Here is a 22,257-nt window from a genome sequence, read left to right on the forward strand (position 1 = left end):
GGCACGGCTCAGCCCAACTCAGCCGTGTTTGTAGTGGAAAAGCGGCAATATTCTTTCCATTTTGCTGTAATGGATTTAATGACGCTCCCTGGGATATTCAAAGTTTGGGATATTTTTTATAACCCAACCCTGATCTATACTTCTCCACAACTTTGTCTCTGACCTGTTTGGAAGCTCCTTGGTTTTCATGTTGTTTGCTTAGTAGTGTTGCAGAGTCAGGGTCCTTCCAGAACAGGTTGATTTATACAGACATCATGTGACAGATCATGTGACACTTTGATTGCACACAGGTGGATCTTAATCAACTAATTATGTGACTTATGAAGTGAATCGGTTGGACCAGCTCTTATTTAGGGGTTTCATACGAAAGGGAGTGAATACCTATGCACACTCCAGATTTCTGTTTTGTTTTTTTTTTCATCTTAATTGTTGTTTGGGTCACAATTTAAAAAAAAAAAAACAATTTTCACCTTTAAAGTGGTCGGCATGTTGTGTAAATCAAATGGTGCTAACCCTCCAAAAACCCATTTTAATTCCAGCTTGTAATGCGACAAAACAGGACAAACACCAAGGGGGATGAATACTTTTGCAAGACACTGTAAATAACGAGTGAGTCTGTGAGTTTTGCTTGGATATATTGTTTTAAAAGCAAGTTCAGACGTTTCATCCAGTATACAGCAAGTTTGATCAGTGTCGTCATTCCAAAATTTCTTCATCTAGAATCAACTGCCATCTGAAATTCAACACAAAGTGGCTCTCCAGAGAGTTTTAGACAAAGCACACATGACTGAAAAAAGAGGGTAAAGTGAAGAAAGCATTTTTGTAAGGTCATGTACAGTGGCTTTAACTACTATATTGAAGCTAATGTTTGCTAAACTCACCAATGCTGATGCCAAAGTACTGTAAATCATGAGTAAGATTATTAATGGCAGTTTGGAATGAAATATTGATATTGATTTGGGGGTTGCTGTGCAGTATGTTTTATTTTCAACTCCTGCACTGCAATGTGTAGCTTTTGTTTTTTTCTACCAGAGTAACTGACTCCCTCGTGAGCCTCCCATTTCACTCTTTCTCCCTCTATAAGCAGCCACACTTTTTCTTCCATTGACTTTGTGTCCGCTGTGAAGGGCTAACATAATTGAGGGCTCTCCATGTGAAACAAGCGTCCTGTTCCACTCCGCGACCCTAAAAATACAACGGAGGAGCCTAGGATGTAAAACAGCCAAGGTCATAGTCAACAATAGTAATAAACCTAAATGAAGTGTGCTTCTCTGAAAGGGTTGCTCTGAGCCCTGGTGCAGTTTCTGAAAAGGCAAAATGGAGACCATTCATCAACAGTGAGGAAGTCACAGAAGGATATGACAGACTTCAATTTGATTTTGTTTGCTCCAGCCAAGCTTTTACAGGTGATGTTTTGTCCATCTGAACTCTGATGAGGTTAAATCTGGACTGAACGTGTTGCATTTATTTCATGACATCTGTGTTTTAATGTGTGATTAGAAATCAACCTTTTCTCCACATTACAACATTTGCTATCAGTATTACACACCCTTTTGAACCAAGACAAAGAAAGGTAGCATCAGATATCTTCAGTCTGCGAAATAATCAGCGGAAACAAACCGCGAGTTTCTGGTTTGACCTGATTTCTACACAATATGTCCAAAAGTTTGTGGACACCTGGCCATCTGTCTCATATGTTTTTTTTTTTTTGAAAATCCCATTCCAGATTTATTCCCTGTTTGCTGTTATAATAACCTCTACTCATCTTCAAAGGCTTTCCGATAGATTTTAGGGATTTGCCCATTTAACCACAAGAGCATGAGGCCTGCATGGTGCACCATTCCAGTTCATTCCAAAGGTGCTCATTGGGGTTGAGGTCAGGTGCAGGCCACTCAAGTTCTTCTACACCAACCTTGGTAAACGATGACTTCAAACTACGACCTAGCTTTGTGCACAGGGGCATTGTCATGCTGGAACATGTTTGGGCCTCTTAGTTGAGGGAAATTATAAAGCTACAGCTGACAAAGGCATCTTATACAACTGTGTGCAAATGCAGTGGTAAAACAATCAGTCTGTCTAAATATGTCTAAAACATTCCTAGTTATCTAGAAAGCTGGCTAGTGATTTCCTCACACAGTGAAGGTCACACTTTTGATCAAGTTGATGGATCGTTACAGTATGTGTAATAGAGAAATGGATGGAAGGCTAATCAATTCGAATTATAATCAGATACCAGCTGTGAAATTCTCTGTGATGATTCTGCACCGCAGTCAGAACAGAATCTTTGAATTTAATTTTCTCCCTTTTTGTGAGTAACTCAACTTTAATATATTATAAGTCCATTTATTATTATTTGAGATGTATTAATTAGCCAACTGTTTGAAGACGTAGCAAGTTCAGAATTTTTTTCAGCAGTGTGAAGCATTCTTTGGAATCCAAATGATTCAGAGAAATCAAATCCAATTGACCAAACTTTAACACAAACAACACAACAGGAGCAATATTTCTCCTATATCCTGCTTCTCAGCGATGTGCCTCATGTCTCCCTGTACTCTAAAACTGCTACTGAGTCATCACTTATTACCAAAAACAACAGATGACACAGGCAGGCATTAGAACATTCTGTGAACATACTGCATGATGCTTTCAAACAGAGTTCAGGTGGAAATTATGAGCAGCAATCTTTGTTCTGGGATCTGAGATTCTGACCTCTAGGATTTGTTCCAGGGTTCAAAAGCCCCACATCTATGCAATGACTATATACACTCACTGGCCACTTTATTAGGTACATCCACCCACCTGCTGTTTATATGCAGTTCTCTAATCAGCCGATCCTTTGACAGCAGTACAATGCATCAAACCACGCAGATACAAATCAAGAGCTTCAGTTAATGTTCACTTCAAGCATCAGAATGGGAAAAATTGTGATCTCAAAGTGTGACTTTCTTTCACTGTGGCATGGGTGTTGGTTTGAGCCAGATGGACTGGTTTGAGTATTTCAGAAACTGCTGATCTCCTGGGGTTTTCATACACAACAGTCTCGAGAGTTTACACAGAATAGTGCGAAAAACACCAAGTGAATGAGCGACAGTTCTGTGGGTGGAAACAAACGCCTTGTTGATAACAGAGGTCAGAGGAAAATGGACAGATTCGTCTGAGCTGCTAGGAAGGATATAGTAACTCATAGCAACTCTTTACAACCATGGTGAGCAGAAAAGCATCTCAGTATGCAACAGCAGAAGACCGCATTGGGTTCCACTCCTGCAGCCAAGAACAGGAATCTTAGAATCAAGAACAAGTTACTATTAAAGTGGTCAGTGAGTGTACACACACACACTGTGTAAAGTAAAACAGGTTCAGGGTTCTTGCTGGCTTCCAACTTTTAGAATAATTCTATTTCTCCTGCTGTTGTCAGTCCAGTTGTATCGCCATATGGCCAAGTTTCTCTGTTCCAGAAACCTCTATAAATCCGGTGCTGTTGGGGCTCCATGTCATTAGAGGTCATGAGCCCCATTACATGCAACAAAAGGCTCAGCTGGCCAGACACATGTGCGCAGAATCACCAATACACGGCCATCACAAGAAAACAAAGCCCTCACAGTGATTTGTTATTGTCTGACACAAAAGCAATAATGGCTTGATGGGGGAACAGAAGCAGGGAAGTATAAAGTCAAAATGTTTGAAAAGGGCTGTGCGAGTGACTAGACCTCACAGCCACTCTGCAACAATAAAACCCACACCATTTGACCTCTATTAGTCTCGACTGTGGCCTTTTTTTTTGCTGTAGGGAAAAAAAAACCCTGATGCTACAGTGTCCCTGAATTCAATTAACTGAGCAACAATATATCGTGGTACTTCTGTACAAACCATGATGCAAAGACAAGAGAATTATTTTCAAGTAATCAAACCTGTACATTTGAAGAAATGTTCTAATACCAACCTGATTAAGTGTACAATATAACCAGAAGAACAGTTTCCATTCGAGGTAGCATTGCCATCTAGTGATAACTAGCAGTGATTCAGGAACGAGTCTGCAACAAGAGTTTTTAAGTTTCTATGGTCCATAAAGCAGGTTCAAGCAGAACTAACTTGGAAGCGGGCTCAAAGAAGATAGCGGTGCTTGTTAGAGCACAATGTCAAAATGAAAAAAAGAAAAAAAATGTCAGAAATGATTCACAGAGGCCATTTGGATGTCTCCGAAGATGGATAGGGAATAATACTGATGAACAGATGGTCAGCATGCTGCAGTCACTCCAGCAGGAGAAAGTTAGTTGGAAATGAGGCAGAGGGTACCTCTTTCTTTTCTGATTATTTATTTTTTCTTTTTTCCAAATAGGTTTTATTGGTGTTACCAAGGCATAGCTTGATATATTAGAGGCAATTAATCTCGAGTGTTTACTTCAAATTATTTTTGAGCAACAGCACAATGTCCTTCAGTAGAGTCTGTAATTTGATTGTAATTATCGTTACATAATACACTGAATTTTAAAGGAAATATTTATTTATTTATTTGCTACCTATATTATGGGTGGCACAAGCATGTTACATTACATTACATTACATGGCATTTAGCAGACTCTCTTATCCAGAGCGATGTACAATAAGTGCAGAAGTCAGGTACACGAAGTGCTGAACCTCTAGACAAGAAAGTTTTTGTGCCAACTGAACAATCATCAGCTGTTCATCGCTAGTGATGATGACTACTTCGTTAGATGCACAGAAACACAGATGGGCCACGAGGCCCGCAGCAGAGCCACAGAGTTGCCTGCATCAGCAGCACAAATGGCCCGGCCGAGCCGCCACAGAATATCTGGCCCCATCAGCTCTTGCATACTATTCTCCTCTCCTAACAAAATGCCTTGCATAGTAAGGTAAGACAAGCGATGTCATGCGTGTTGTCTCCCTGGATCGCCAAATCTGATGCCAAGTGGTGCACAAAAGTGCCACAGACCTGATGGGTATGGAAATTGCCCCGCAGTGACAACTGACTTGCCAAGTGATGCCATCCATTGGCCATGTGAGGGGCTGTTCCACATACCATCTAGTGGTGTGCCATTGACCCTGTTGGGTTCATCTGCCATATTGCACCGAAAAGCGTCCCGCTGCTAGCGCCTTATTGGTGATGTACTATTTAACCCATAGCTGGAACCCAGGCAGGTGCTCCCTTTCCAGGCCAGAGTGGGCTTGGGAGCAATGGTGATTAAGGGGTAACTCCACTTTCCCCAGTACTCAAGTCCTCCCGGACCTGAGACTCATCATCGGTTGCAGTTTAAAAAGTCATACCCAGGACTAAAAGAATAGAATAGAATATGACAAGATAGTGTACATTGGGCGGCATGGTGGTGTAGTGGTTAGCACGGTCACCTCACAGCAAGAAGGTTCTGGGTTCGAACCCGGTGGCCAGCGAGGGCCTTTCTGTGTGGAGTTTGCATGTTCTCCCCGTGTCTGCGTGAGTTTCCTCCAGGTGCTCCGGTTTCCCCCACAGTCCAAAGACATGCTGTGTTAATATGGGATGGCCTTGGGCTGAGGTGCCCTTGAGCGAGACACCTAACTCCCAACTGCTCCCCGGGCGCTGTTAGCATGGCTGCCCACTGCTCTGGGTATGTATGTGTGTGTGTGCTCATTGCTCACGTGTGTGTGTGCATGTGTGTGTTCACTGCTTCAGATGGGTTAAATGCAGAAAGGAAATTTCACAAGTGTGTAATGAATAAAGTTGTGCTTTGCTTGCTGCTTTCATTAAGACAGAACATAGAGAATAGGATGGTCACAGAACAGAAGAGAACATGACAAAATAATATTGAATAGACAATTAGGACAATATAATAGAAAGCATTCTAAGAGAAAAGGAGGGAACATGACTGAATAGAATAGAAAGCATTATGAAGATACAGAATGGAATTTGACAAAATACTCTGCTAACTGAACAAGTGACAGAATAACACTTAGTGTAATATTCTGTTGAAATACCAACAGTCAGCAATCAGCCAAGGAAAACAATTGAACGAGACAAGTGAGCTGACAAAGTACAACTAAATAAATAAATAAATAACCTCCAACGGCTAACCCCAGGCTAGACCATACACAGCCTGGGTTGGTCTAGACCGATACACAGTGGGCAGGGAAGCAGGGGAGAGGTGCAGCCTGAAGAGGTGAGTCTTCAATCTGCACTTTAAGGTGGTCAGGGAGTCAGCAGTTCTGACCTCAAAGGGAAGGTCATTCCACCAACGAGGAGCCAGGACAGACAGCGGGCTGGGCAGGAGTGTAGAGGAGGAGGGGTCAGGCGACCAGAAGAAGTAGCGGAGCTTCTTCAGAGACACTTGAAGCCAACCTCTGCATCTTTTCCAAACCACTACTCGTGTTGCATCACAGGGCAGCATAACACCTTCAGAGGAAAGTGCAATCCACCGTCTTCTACATACATAAGCTCACAGATGCCTACGATTGGTGAGTGTCACTGTGACTGACAGGGGAAAGAGAGTATGCCATTCCTCCCACCCAGACAGCATAGCCAGTTTTGCTCTCTTGACACTTGGTAACAGATGCTATTGAGCTTGCAATCTCCCGATGACAGAGCAAACACTTTTCTGTTGCGATTTCAACTTTTCATCCTCTAATTAATCCTCATCATGGATTGTTTTACAGACACTGATCCTCCACTGATCCTGAGGCAAGTCAGAAATCTGACATCTACAGTAGTATCACACATTACACATGCGCGAATAGATGACTATTCAATTAAATTCAATATTATTATTATTATTATTATCATCTCATCTCATCTCATTATCTGTAGCCACTTTATCCTGTCCTACAGGGTCGCAGGCGAGCTGGAGCCTATCCCAGCTGACTACGGGCGAAAGGCGGGGTACACCCTGGACAAGTTGCCAGGTCATCACAGGGCTGACACACAGACACAGACAACCATTCACACTCACATTCACACCTACGCTCAATTTAGAGTCACCAGTTAACCTAACCTGCATGTCTTTGGACTGTGGGGGAAACCGGAGCACCCAGAGGAAACCCACATGGACACAGGGAGAACATGCAAATTCCGCACGGAAAGGCCCTCGCTGGCCACGGGGCTCGAACCCGGATCTTCTTGCTGTGAGGCGACAGCGCTAACCACTACACCACCGTGCCGCCCTATTATTATTATCTCATCTCATCTAATTATCTCTAGCCGCTTTATCCTGTCCTACAGGGTCGCAGTCAAGCTGGAGCTTATCCCAGCTGACTTTGAACGATGGACAGAAAGGCCCTCGCTGGCCACGGGGCTTGAACCCGGATCTTCTTGCTGTGAGGCGACAGCGCTAACCACTACACCACCATGCTGCCCTATTATTATTATTATTATTATATAGCACTTTGAACGATGGACATTGTCCCAAAGCAGCTTCACAGAAATCCAGATATACGTAGATTTAAGTTTATTTGTAATGAGCAAGCCAGATGCAATGGTGTCAAGGGAAAAAAAAAACCTGAGATGATTTGAAGAAGAAACCTTGAGAGGAACCAACCTCAAAAGGGAATCCATCCTCATCTGGGTGACACCTCACAACTAAGCCGATGAAATGGGATGGATGTATAAAGGACTATAAATCTAAAGAAAAATGGGAATGCTGTCACTGACTTAGATTATTCACACTTTGACACATACCATGATTCTGAGGATGTGTACAAGGACACATCTGGTTCAGTTTGAAGCGAGGAGAGATGACCATGATCTGGTAAAGCATATAAACAGGTAAGATAAAGCCATTTCCTCTGTGACTCCTGTGACTGTTTACAAATGAATAGCAGATATTTCTTCTCACGTACCAGCCTGTCAAGCTATGTCTGTGTTGCTGCCATGGCAACAGCTTGGGGTTTCCTCGGTTTGTGAAGGTGTCATTATAAGCAGTAGCAGACAGTAAGCCAACCAGAACCCACCTTGGAGATGTGAGGCAGAAATATTACCTGCTATACCACTGCATTATTGACCTATATAATATGGACTTGCTTCTGCTGCTTTCCAACATGTAATTATCGGCTGCCTTGTAAATGTTTGCTTCATGTCAAAAGTCTTGAACACTGTTCGTATAGTGTCTCTGTGTATATGATGTAAAAACAGTTTCTACCATTAAAAAATGATCGATTGGAGAACCTTTTGTTTTTAATGCACACAAAAGTAATAAAAATGGCCTTCACCTGTACTCTCGTTAATAATACCAGGGTCTATGAATTCTTCTTGTTCTTCTTTCGGCTCTTCCCATTAGGGGTCGCCACAGTGAATAATGTCCCTCCATCTCCTCCTGTCCTCTATATCTTCTTCTGTAGCACCAACCAGCCTCATGTCCTCCTTCACCACACCCATAAATCTAATTTTTGGTCTTCCTCTTTTCCTTCTAACTGACAGCTCCATCTCCAGCATTCTTTTCCCAATATACCCTCGAGCTCTCCTCTATACTTGTCCAAACCGTCTCAATCTTGCCTCTTTCACTTTGTCTCCGAGCCGTCCTACCAGAATTGATGAATACATGCAAATAATTAAATTCAGTTTGATTCTCATTGTTTAATGTGTTTTACAATCACAAAAAAAAGGAAAAAGTCACTGAGATGACATGAAGAAGAAACCTTGAGAGGATCCAGACTCAAAAAAGGGAGTGGCAATGAATAGAATGGCATTCATTCATTCATCTACAGCAGGGGTTCTCAAACATCTGTGATCTGCCCCCCCCCCCCCCCGACTGTAGTGAGTGTACTTTGAGCCCCCCCCCCCCAAAAAAAACTAGATAAGCTATTATTATTATTATTATTATTATTATTGGGCTGATTTTTTTTATTGTTGAGTATTATTGTATTATTACAATGTTAGACAGCACAGTCCTAGACTGAAAATGTTCAATTTTGCCCTATATCCTTTAAAAAAATTTCTGGATCCAGATGTGGTTCCGGATCACCTCCAAAATTTGAGTTCTTCATTGGGCCAAGGCACATATCCTGTAAAATTTTCATGAAAATCCGTCTGTACATTTTTTTCTGCAAAGTTGCTAACAAACAAACACATGAACGAACAAAGAAACTCTACCAGAGTACCAGAGGTAGTGTTAAAGAATGTCTCAGTGTGACACATAAGCCTGCTTTGTTTGGCAGAGTTCTCGAATTCTCGGCTCAATTTTAGTTAAACACAGCCTCAGGTCATCCACAATCTGTGCGTGATTGCAGTACTTATTTTTGAACGTGGTCAGTTTTGAAAAGCCTGCCTCACACAAGTATGTTGATGTGAAAGGTAGGAGAATTTTTAAGGCAATGTCACAGAGCTGGGGGGTGGGGGGGGGTTACTCCTGCATCAGTGTTACCCAGAAGAATGTAAGAGAACAGGTGCTAAAAAGATGCTTCAGCCTGCTGTCACTCTTCAGCTCAATAAGCTGCTCTTGCATTTGCAGTGACAAATCGTTTGCGGTGCAAACAAATGGGTCCCGAACCCGTGAAAATGACCGGTAGTCCTTCTTGAAATAAGAAACTAACTGCTGCTTAAGCCGAGACAGGTGATCTGCAGCTGATTGAAAAATAGAGGAGAAATCACTGCCGCGTGCCTCAGTGATGACGTCTGCGAGGCTGGGGAACATGTCACAATTTCTGACAATTATGTAGTCATGCCACAGGACAAATTTTTGGATGAAACCATCCACTCTGTCAGCAAGGACCAACACATTGGAATCTCTGCCTTGCAAAGACAGATTCAAACTATTCAGTCTGTCAAAAATGTCAACCAAATACGACAAGGAAGCTAGCCACAGGGAATCGAATTGCTTTCAGTCAAAAACAACTGCACCTCTTCTCGCAGTTCATACAAGCGCTGTAACACTCTCCATCTGGAAAGGCAGCGAATCTCTGTGTGCAAGAGCAGCTGTTCATGCCTAGAACCCGTTTCCTGACAGAGGACCCCGAATAACCGTGAGTTCAAGTCAAGTCAAGTCAAGTCAACTTTATTGTCAAATATGCTATACATGCTCGACATACAGCACAGATGAAATATCAGTCCTCTCTGACCCACGGTGCAAACAGGCAATGCAATAAATAAAAATAGAATAATTAAAAAAACAAACAATATAAACATTATAAACACTCTAGATAGGAACTAGACATAGACTAACACTCAAACAATATAAATAAACAGTATAAACACTAGATAAGAACAAGACATAGACTAAACACTCAGACAATATAAACAGTGTAAACACTAGACAAGAACAACACACAGACTAAACACTCAAACAGACAATATAAACAGTATAAACACTCTAGATATGAACTAGACGTAGACTAAACACTCATATATACATATATATACACACACACACACACACACACACACACACACACACACACACACAAATTGGTTCAAATAACCAAACAGTCAAGGGCACTTGAGGTATAGCAGGTAAACATGAAACATGAAATAAGCAGTATTCAATGGATGCGACTTAATGTAATTTATCATCTGAACTGCCTGTTGAAGCACAGACTGGAAGAACGTTGGCATTTTTTTTAGCTGCAAGTGCCTCGTGATGGATCATGCAATGAGTCCATCTTGCTAACGGAGCTATCTGTTGAAGGTGTGTCACTCGGCCACTCTCACATCCTGTCATTGATCGTGCCCCATTGGTACAAATACTAACACACTTCTCCCAGACCAAGTCTGCATTTTTGACAAACGAGTCAATAAGATGAAAGATTGCTTCCCCAGTTGTACAGGTTTGAAGAGGAAGATGAAACAGAACATCCTCTTCAATCCCCTGTTCTTTCACAAACCTTACATGGGTAAGCACCTGAGCCTGCCCAGCAATATCAGTTGACTCATCTAACTGCAATGCATAGTAAGGACTCTGTCTAACTAGTTGTAGCAATTGCTCTTTAAAGGAGATACGCAGAACCTTTATTTTAAAATCAATTTCTGAGTGGATAGTATCTCCATCCTTGACTCCTGTATGCTGCATAAATAGGAATAAAAATATATATTTTTGAGAGTTAAAATCGCCCGCAAAGTTGGTGTTTGAGCTGCCCCGCTGAGCCAGCCAGCCCTGAATGCGTGACGTCACAGCGGTAACTGGTTTTAAGGCCGAGGCCTTTTACAGCTATAGACCAAAGTCATATAAATAAAAATTTATGGTGAAAATAAGAAATACCATCACCGACTTGCTCAACTAAGACTGATTTGACTTCATTGATCGTGGGTTGACTCTCATTAAAACAGGATAGGTGTTATAACTTAGGCAACATACATGTACATGCATGCATTTTCACTAATAAAACATAAAAGGCTAATTAAATAATCAGATGAACTGAGACAATCACATTCTGAAGCAAATTAAATAATCTTATACCAATAACTTAAACACACAATACAAGTTACATGTATTAATCTAAATGCAGGTAAATAATGTGTTGTTTCCAAATCCAAATCCAAATGAGAGTCGGAGCTTACCCGTCTGTGTTCTCGCTTCTTGAAGGCCAATCTTGTGGCTGACTGTTTCAAAACAATTTGACTTTCAGTTGTTCATTCAGTTCTCCGTTCATTCACTTCTTCCACGTAAGGGCGAGATGGCAGCAATATCCAGTTTAGAAATAAGACAGCTGCTCCACTCATTCTCTATTTTGTTCATATGGAGTACTCCGCCATTACTGCTGGGCTCAGGCAATTAATAAAACCCAGGACAGAACGGTATGTCACCAGTTTGAGCAACAACCGCGGGGAGGTCACTGCCCGAGCGATATGTCCCATCCTGTTCCATCCTGGGTTTTAGCAACAGCCCTCGGCTTACTCAGGAAGACTGATGCAACTGAACTTTCCTTTAAAAAAAAAAAAGATAAAATAAATACTTTCCTTTTCTTGTAGTTTTCTTTTTCTTTAATTGTTGATGCTGCACCCTCTTTCAATAAGGGCTTATAGCCAACACTCCTCAACAGATCAGAAGTTCGTACGAGTCTTCAGTAAAATGTGCAGAGCAGAGGAGAGACCACTTCATTGGCACCCAATGTGCCTGTGAACTTCTCGCAAAACGCATCCAAATCTTTACAGTTTGAACATTCTTGGACCATGAATGCAACGTAAATCCACCTTCTGTCATGTTGCTGGTGGATGCAGCAACACATCTACGTGGCATGGCGATAAATTAGCTCAAAATGGAGGATTGGAGTTGCAGTCAGCTCTGTGTTTTAGTATAGCAGAAATGGCGATGAGACCGATAGACTTCCTGCTGTGACATTACGGACATCAAGGTCATTCACTCAGACCGCTACCAATATAAATCACTTTAATCATAAAATTACTATATTAGATTTATTGTTAATGCTAAAAACTATTCCTGTGCCATTCTTGAGGTCTCAAGGCATTTATAAACGAAAGTGAGGCCATGGCTGTGCGTATATGCTTTAACATCACTGGCCAAATCAGAGATCCTGCGAGCTACAGTGTCAGTGGATAGTGGAATGTCACTAAGTTTAGCTGTGGCACTTTCCCCCAGCATTATTCTACAAATATTCCTGTGCTGCAGGCAAAATCAGTGTCTCGGCTATAGTATGTGGCTTCCCAAGTTTAGCTATTCTTTGGGAGACCATGTATGAAGCTTCGAGACACTGACTAGACACAGTGGTATGTTTGGTTATGGTGGACTTTTGTAGATGAAGGGCATCACGTTTTCTTTAGAAATAATCCACTGGTTTGTTTCTCATGTCAGTATGCTTGGTGTGGGCGGCATGGTGGTGTAGTGGTTAGCACTGTCGCCTCACAGCAAGAAGGTCCATGTTCGAGCCCCGTGGCCGGCGAGGGCCTTTCTGTGTGGAGTTTGCATGTTCTCCCCGTGTCCGCGTGGGTTTCCTCCGGGTGCTCCGGTTTCCCCCACAGTCCAAAGACATGCAGGTTAGGTTAACTGGTGACTCTAAATTGACTGTAGGTGTGAATGTGAGTGTGAATGGTTGTCTGTGTCTATGTGTCAGCCCTGTGATGACCTGGCGACTTGTCCAGGGTGTACTCCGCCTTTCGCCCGTAGTCAGCTGGGATAGGCTCCAGCTTGCCTGCGACCCTGTAGAACAGGATAAAGCGGCTAGAGATAATGAGATGAGATGAGTATCGTTCCTTTAAAGTCTGGAATAAGGTGGGGGTTTTTTGCCCCCCGACTCCAGAGTCATTCTTAAATAATCAGAGCCATTGGTTATCTTTAGGACTGTGAATACAAATGAGCCAGCCCTTTAAATGAGCCGTTCGCAAAAGAAAACATTCTTTTCTTGAAATAAAAGTGAATTAAAAGTGGGATAAAATAGTCTACATCCTGCACAAACACGACTTTATGAATTTATGACCTCAATTTAGTATCTGATGGAATCATTAAATTCTGTGATTAAAAAAAAACCCACATAAAATGCAAAATCCTAGAGTGTGTTGTATAAAAATGTTTTCTATAAGGTAATGAGTAATGTGGGTTGGAGCCATGTTGTTAAATTAAACCAAATTTGCAGTGAATAATGTGATAATTAGAATTATCAAAACATCCATTATCTGTAGCCGCTTACCCTGTTCTACAGGGTTGCAGGCAAGCTGGAGCCTATCCCAGCTGACTATGGGTGAGAGGCAGGGTACACCCTGGCAGGTCACCAGGTTATCGCAGGGCTGACACAGAGACAAACAACCATTCACACTCATGGTCAATTTAGAGTCACCAGTTAACCTAACCTGCATGTCTTTGGGGGAAACCAGAGCACCCAGAGGAAACCCATGCAGTAACAGGGAGAACATGCAAACTTCACACAGAAAGGCCCTCGCCGGCCACTGGGCTCAAACCCAGAACCTTCTTGCTGTGAGGTGACAGTGCTAACCACTACACCACCGTGCCGCCCGTTTATCAAAACATTTTAAAACATATTTAAAACTGAACCTATGCGTTTTGGACTGCTCAGGGTGCTCTCTCTCTCTCTCTCTCTCTCTCTCTCTCTTTCTCGCTTACTCTTGGGTGCAGTTTTAAATATAAGCTATATTTTAATATATTCTGAACCCACAAAAATAAAGGCTTTTTCAAATTAACCACATGAGTGCCTTAACTATTCTTTTCTATTTGACAACATATGACCTCTTTTGCCAAAGAGCACGCATGGATTCATCTTTGCAGGGCACCAGTGCAGTACACCATGCTTTTATTTTTACAGGAATGGATTAATTGATTTTCTTGTGGGAAACAAAAAGTCCATCTGGATCAACTCACCCACTTTAGACATCTACTGTGTCCTTCTGTATAGTAATAGGAAGGGATTGAGCGAATGTTGGTGGATGGAACGTGTATAGAAGGAATAGCTGATTCTTGTCGAGTAAAATGCAAATTGGCAGAATTACTCATTTCAGTCACTCATTAATCATGTATTAGTTCATTCATTAAGAATACTGGAACATACAAGAAATTCATGGCACTGGTGGCACATTAATACATAAAATCTGTGTCAAGAGTATATGCAAGTGGAAAGTGCACCACATTTATATTTTTTGATATATCAAGTCATCAAAATTATGAGGTATTGAAAACACTATTTAAGAGATCTGTGCAATTTTGCCAAAATATGCACATTTTCTACTGTATTATGCTATTATGCAAATCTATTAAATAACAACAAAAACATAGTTTCATGAAAGACATTTTTGAAACAGTATCCCACAATTCAACTTCTAAAAAACTCATATCCAAAGACATAAATGTGTTGTTTGATGATGCTCCATTGATTTTACTGGAATTCAGATCAGGTAAAAATGCTGGCCATTCCATCAGACAGCCCATTTTGAAGCCCATTTTCATCAAGTACTCTTCAATCTTCTTGTCAGTATGTGATGGAGTGCTATCATGCATGAATATCATCCATCGATTAAGGTCAGATGCTTACTTTTGTGCATTATGCATGGTTCTGTTTTTCATAAATTCAATAACTGCACCGGCTGTTAATTTTACACTTTAAGGAACTTGACATGGACCAACAGTTATTCCATCCCCAAACATCCCACCACCATTTCTATACTGGCATCTCTGTCTTGTTCCATCCATCAGGTCCATCAAGAGTTGCTTGGCACTCATCAGTGAATAATACAGCTTGGAAATCCATCTTAATTTATATCTGGATCCATTCATCATGCATCATATTGAAGGTCGAATATCTGGCTTTAGGGCGACACGGTGGTGTAGTGGTTAGCGCTGTCGCCTCACAGCAAGAAGGTCCTGGGTTCGAGCCCCATGGCCGGCGAGGGCCTTTCTGTGCGAAGTTTGCATGTTCTCCCTGTGTCCGCGTGGGTTTCCTCCGGGTGCTCCGGTTTCCCCCACAGTCCAAAGACATGCAGGTTAGGTTAACTGGTGACTCTAAATTGACCGTAGGTGTGAATGTGAGTGTGAATGGTTGTCTGTGTCTATGTGTCAGCCCTGTGATGACCTGGCGACTTGTCCAGGGTGTACCCCGCCTTTCGCCCGTAGTCAGCTGGGATAGGCTCCAGCTTGCCTGCGACCCTGTAGAAGGATAAAACGGCTAGAGAAAATGAGATGAGATATCTGGCTTTACACATTTTGCAAAGTGGCAGGATGTCCTGCATGGAGTAGAATGTTCCTGTTAAAATGTTTGGCACCAGCCTCATCAATTTTATCTTTGCTGTTAGTTAAAGGCTATTTCATCATCACTCACTTCACGAGGGAGGTTTAACATTGTGAAACAATTTGCATTTTCCCTGTATCTCAAGATTCAAGATTCCTTTATTGTCACTGCACCATACAGTGCAGTGAAATTGAAGCAAGTAATCCAATCGGTGTATTCATACAAACACTTAGTGGGGGGGGGGGGGGGGGGGGGATAGTCAGATCTGTATAAGATAAACATTCAAGCAAAAAGATAAACAAATCTGTACAAGATAGATAGATAGATAGATAGATAGATAGATAGATAGATAGATAGATAGATCAATTTAAAAAGATAAACATATACAGTGATGCTTGAAAGTTTGTGAATCCTGTAGAATTTTCTATATTTCTGCATAAATTTCTATATTTCTGCATAAATCTAAAACAACATCAGATTTTCACACAAGTCCTAAAAGTAGATAAAGAGAACCCAGTTAAACAAATGAGACAAAAATATGATACTTGGTCATTTATTTATTGAGGAAAATGATCCAATATTATACATCTGTGAGTGGCAAAAGTATGTGAACCTCTAGGATTAGCAGTTAATTTGAAGGTGAAATTAGAGTCTGGCGTTTTCAATTGATTGGATGACAATCAGGTGTGAGTGGGCACCCTCTTTTATTTGAAGAACAGGGATCTATCAAAGTCTGATCTTCACAACACATGTTTGTGGAAGTGTATCATGGCATGAACAAAGGAGATTTCTGAGGACCTTAGAAAAAGCATTGTTGATGTTCATCAGGCTGGAAAAGGTTACAAAACCATCTTTAAAGAGTTTGGACTCCACCAATCCACAGTCAGACAGATTGTGTACAAATGGAGGAAATTCAAGACCATTGTTACCCTCCCCAGGAGTGGTCGACCAACAAAGATCACTCCAAGAACAAGGCGTGTGTAGCCGTTCTCGTGTAGGGGTGGAGCACAGAAGACGGCAGGACAGAGTTCAGGTTGGTACAGCGTTTTATTGCTACTCTTTTCAGTCTAACACTTAGTTCGAATTTCACAGACACACACACACAGAATCAGCGTCTGGTTCGGGGGAGAGCTCCTCTGCTCTCGCTCTCCCTCCTTAAGTAGGGCGCGGTCACTGGGAAGACACACAAACACAGGTTAATTGACATCAGGTGTAGTGATTCTGCCACTTACCTTCCCCGACTCCGCCCTCCTGTCACAGACCGGTGCTTGACCACGCCCCTGCTGCCACATACCCCCACCGCCCAACTCAGGCCGGGTGGCTGTCCGGCCTGCAGCCGACTCCCCCCCCCCTTGACGGGAGAGGAAGTCCGCCACGACCATCTGAGCCTCCGGCCTGTGGACCACCTTGAAATTAAAGGGTTGGAGTGCCAGATACCAACGGGTGATCCGCGCGTTGGCATCCTTCATGCAGTGGAGCCACTGGAGGGGCGCGTGGTCCGAACAGAGGGTGAAAGGGCATCCCAGCAGGTAGTAACGGAGGGCGAGGACCGCCCACTTGATCGCCAAGCACTCTTTTTCGATGGTGCTGTAGTGCCCCTCACGCACCGACAGCTTCCTGCTGATGTACAAGACTGGGCGGTCCTTCCCCTCCACCTCCTGGGACAACACAGCCCCCAGCCCTCTGTCCGACGCATCCGTCTGCAACATAAAAGGGAGAGAGAAGTCAGGGGAGTGTAAAAGCGGCCCCCCACACAGTGCAGCCTTTACCTCAGAGAAAGCCCGCTGGCATTGCTCCGTCCACTGGACCGGATCTGGTGCCCCCTTTTTAGTCAGATCAGTCAGCGGGCTGGTGACGTCTGAATAATTAGGTATAAACCTACGATAATAGCCAGCCAGCCCCAGGAACTGTCTCACCCCCTTTTTGGTCTTGGGCCTCGGGCAGGCCGCAATTGCTGCTGTCTTGTTAATTTGGGGACGCACCTGCCCATTGCCCAAGTGGAAGCCCAGATACTGTACTTCCACCCGCCCAATCACACACTTCTTTGGGTTGGCTGTGAGACCCGCTCGCCTCAGCAACCTAAGGACAGCCCTCAGATGTTCGAGGTGCCTCAGCCAGTCATTACTGTAGACGATAATGTCATCGAGGTAGGCGGCCACATAAGTGGCGTGGGGGCGGAGGACCCTGTCCATCAGCCGCTGAAACGTAGCGGGCACCCCAAACAGCCCAAAAGGAAGTGTGACGAATTGGTGTAATCCGAACGGTGTGGAAAAGGCCATTTTTTCTCGGGATAGTGGAGTCAAGGGGATCTGCCAGTACCCCTTTGTTAAATCCAGTGTCGAATAAAAGCGAGCCGTGCCTAGTTGATTGAGCAACTCATCAATATGAGGCATTGGGTACGCGTCAAATTTAGACACCGCGTTGACTTTTCTATAGTCCACACAGAACCGGACCGACCCGTCGGCCTTGGGTACCAAGACCACCGGGCTGCTCCAGTCGCTGTGGGACTCCTTGACGATGCCCATTTCGAGCATGGCCTCGAGTTCTTCTCGAACCACCTTTTTTTTGTGTTCGGGTAGCCTGTAAGGGCGGCTATGCACTACCACCCCTGGGGGCGTCTCCATGTGGTGCTCTATGAGGTCGGTGCGACCGGGCAGGGGCGAGAATACATCTGAAAACTCGGTCTGCAACTGGGCAACCTCCACGAGTTGGGTCGGGGAGAGGTGGTCTCCACAGGGGACTGGAGAGGTACGTGACGCCAATGCCCCTTTTTGAACCTCCAGCCCCAGCTCCGCCTTCTCTGGAACCACCGACACCAATGCCACGGGGACCTTCTCATTCCAGAGTTTAAGCAGATTGAGGTGGTAAATCTGTAGCGCCCCACCCCTGTCCGTTCGCCTCACCTCGTAGTCAATGTCCCTGACTCGCTGTGTGACCTCAAAGGGTCCTTGCCACTTGGCGATCAATTTGGAGCTAGATGTGGGCAACAGTACGAGTACCTTATCTCCCGGTGTGAACTCCCTAAGGCACGTACCCTTGTTGTACAGGCGGGCTTGCCGTTCTTGGGCCTGCCGCAAATTCTCCTGGGTTAGGTGGGTGAGCGTGTGGAGTTTTGCGCGCAGGTCCATAACGTATTGAATTTCGTTTTTACTTTGTGAAGGTTCCTCCTCCCAATTCTCCCGCAGCACGTCTAGAATGCCGCGCGGCTTACACCCATATAATAATTCGAACGGGGAGAACCCCGTGGAGGCTTGGGGGACCTCTCGCACTGAAAACAACAAGGGCTCAAGCCACTTATCCCAATTATGTGCATCCTCACTTATGAATTTTTTAATTATATTCTTGGGGGTGCGATTGAACCGTTCAACTAAACCGTCCGTTTGTGGGTGATGCACACTGGTGTGGATCGGCTTAACCCCCAATAACCCATACAGTTCGCGCAGTGTCCATGACGTAAATGTGGTGCCTTGATCAGTCAGAATCTCTTTCGGGATTCCAACTTGGGAGATAACGCGGAAGAGTGCCTCCACAATACTGCGTGCTGAGATATTGCGCAGAGGCACTGCTTCCGGGTATCACGTGGCATAGTCCACCAGAACTAATATAAAGCGGTACCCTTGTGCTGACCGATCTAATGGCCCAACAAGATCCATCCCAATTCTTTCGAACGGGGTCTCGATTAATGGTAGAGGGCGCAAAGGTGCTTTTGGAATGGCGGCTGGATTTACTAACTGGCATTCGCGGCACACCGTACACCACCTACGAATATCGCCGCGAATCCCCGGCCAATAGAATCAGGCCATTATTCGGGCAAGTGTCTTATCCTGCCCTAAGTGTCCAGCCATGGGATTAAAGTGAGCCACCTGGAATACCAATTCCCAGCGGCTCTTTGGAATTAAAAGCTGTGTGATTTGCTCTTTCATCTGAGTGTCCTGCGTCACTCGGTATAATCTATCCTTTATAATAGAAAAATAGGGGAAGGACGGGGTGGCGTTCGGCAGTGGGGGCAGGCAGACAGGATGGATGGTGTCTCCAAGAAGAACATCAGTGGCAAGTTGGACCATGGCAATATCATAGTCACGTGACACCGAGTCATGGGCTTCGTTTAACAGGATGCTTTTCACAGACACAGCCCCAGATGAGGTCCTATAGGTTTGGCCTAAAAGCACACTCCACTGGCCCAGTCCTTTGGCTTTTCCAGTGAAGCAGTGAGCAGCGCTGATTATCCATCGTGTTGAGATTAGTGATCCTCCACACAGATGCTGCATGTCCCAGTGCAAACTAACTTGCCATGGCCACATCTCTATTGTAGTGTCCATACCACCAATGATCTGATCTTCACCGACCACCTCACCACAGTCTGAGCAAGACACTGAGATTACAGAGCCGGAGGAGCATTCATCTCTCATAGTGAGTAAACTCTGGATGTTTTCACTTGTTTCCTGGCCTTTGTTATTGAGGACACTGAATGCAGTCTGTAGATCAGGATGTAGACTCCTCACAGGGACTTGTATACTCCGTGGGCTCTGTCAGTGCGTTTACATGCACATAGAGAGAATTGAATTTCTGCCGTTGCTCGACTGAAATCGAAGTTCAAAATGCCATGTATACACCTTAATTCGGCTGAAATTGAACCGAACTTGATTTCTCGGACTCGAGCTACACAACCTAGATTATGCAATTTCTGCCGAGCTACTTAGTGCATGTATACCCTATTGAGCTACGTATTCGAGCTACTTACTTCAGCACTGCCCCTTCCGGAAGTGACGAGTGACGAGACCACAAGGGAAACACAACAGCCTCGGTCAGCACGACAACGAATCATGACAACGGCATGAATCTTTTCTTTTTGTGGCATTGTTTGCACTGTCAAAATTTAGCTCACTTACTGTATCACCAAATACATCTGTACAGCTGTTGCATAGCTGTGAATTGTGTACATAAACAAGTCATTGTATTTGTGTGTGTGTGTGTGTGTGTGTGTGTGTGTGTGTGTGTGTGTGTGTATATACACACAAATATATGTCCAACATCTGAAGAATGTCAATAAAAACAAAACAATTGAACTTTTTGTGTGTTTATTAAGACATAAGTTAAATTGTAAGCAAAAAAAAAATATTTTTTTGTAAGCAAAAAATGGACTTTAGAAAAATATTATTGTGCAAAATAAGTTGTCTTACAAAACAGTGGTCTGCGCCGGACAGTTTGTAGTCATACAGTCTGTTAGAGCAAGCCTAGCAGCTTGAACACGGAACTGCCAGTGTTGCCAGATTGGGGGGTTTTAAGTGCATTTTAGCGGATTTGAACATGTTTTGGGCTGGAATTCGTCAGCAGTATCTCGCAACACTATAGCTCTTCTTCATGACCACAACCGGAAGTGTACCAACACGATGGGGCGTGTAGTGCCACATGTGGCTCGGGTGCACAATGCACCTTGCACAATAGCCCGATTTCACTTGTGCATGTAGGATTGGATTTCTCTGGCACCCCTGCTGGGACCCTTTGCTCGATTACCGACAGTAGCTCGATTTGGACGTGCATGTAAACGTACTGAGTGTGTAACCCAGTTGCTGGCAGGCTAATCGGGTGTGTTGGGATTTCCAGTCGTCCGCACATACAGTGCTCCAGGTTTCGTCATGAACTAAAACTTGCAGAATCAGATTCTCACCCATCAACCTCACTGGATACGTAGTGTTGACCTTCACCCTGGACACACAGTTGAGCTCGTCCTCTCCAGCTTCACATTCAAACTTCCCATCACATGCATTTTCAATAGGAATAAACTTGAGTGACTGAGCGCAGAAGTAAAACTTGAAATTTACATGTCTTACAATGTAGTGTAATGCCAGTGCCAGGATGGCTAATATCAGCAGCACACAGCAGATGATGAGAGCAAACCTCAGCCTCTTCTTCTTCCTCTCTGTCTGCAACTTTGGTAACCTCCTTGACTGCACAGGCATGGCTACACTGCACGTGTGTTACAGATGCATCAAAATGACCAACCTATCATTCTCATCCCTATCCATCAGTAAGTATGTAGGTCTGCAATACTCACCTGAGGGGGGAGAGAGACAGACACGGAAGGGAGAAACGGGAGGGCACCGCGGGTGCGGCGGGCCGGCTGGGGTGGCGCCGGCCCCCACCTCCGCGGTGGGGGAATGGGGCAAGGACGGGACACAGGAGCAGATAGAGAGAGAGAGAGAGAAGAGGAGAGAAGAGAAGAGGCTGTCTGCTGTCCTGCCACCGGGACAGCCGCCAAATGGTCCTCCGCCAGCTCGATGGCCTGATCCAGTGATGCCGGGCGGTGGCACTGGACCCACTCCGCGGTTCCTGCTGGCAAGCGTGCGACGAACTGTTCCAGTACCACCTGGTCGACTATCTTCTCGGCGTCGCAGTTGTCGGCCCTCAGCCACCACCAGCAGGCGTCCCAGAGTTGCTGGCCAAACGCAAACGGCCGGCCGACTTCCTCCAAGCACAAAGCGTGGAAGCGCTGGCGCTGCTGTTCGGGGGTGCGCCCCACATGCTGGAGGACGGCCCGGCAAAGGTCCGCATAGGCCAGCCGGTGGTCGGTGGGGAGCTGCAGCGCGGCCAGCTGCGCCTCTCCCGTTAGCAGGGGGAGGAGGCGCGCCACGCGCTGATCCATCGGCCACCCCGAGG

The 22,257-nt window shown here is 44.4% G+C and overlaps 1 protein-coding gene across 1 annotated transcript in view; it reads right to left on the bottom strand.

The window, feature by feature from the left end:
• Nucleotides 1–21,560, bottom strand: part of LOC132901103 (transmembrane protease serine 4-like) — a 57,354-nt gene extending 35,794 nt beyond the window's left edge. The window contains exons 1-2 of the mRNA XM_060943466.1: nucleotides 21,148–21,560; nucleotides 19,585–20,124 (exon numbers count right to left, since the gene is read on the bottom strand). Coding sequence (XP_060799449.1) covers nucleotides 19,585–20,124; nucleotides 21,148–21,560 — 953 coding nt within the window. The remainder of the gene's footprint in view (nucleotides 1–19,584; nucleotides 20,125–21,147) is intronic.
• Nucleotides 21,561–22,257: the final 697 nt, after the last annotated feature.

This window comes from Neoarius graeffei, chromosome 17, assembly GCF_027579695.1.
Source record: "Neoarius graeffei isolate fNeoGra1 chromosome 17, fNeoGra1.pri, whole genome shotgun sequence".
NCBI classification, from domain to species: Eukaryota; Metazoa; Chordata; class Actinopteri; order Siluriformes; family Ariidae; genus Neoarius; species Neoarius graeffei.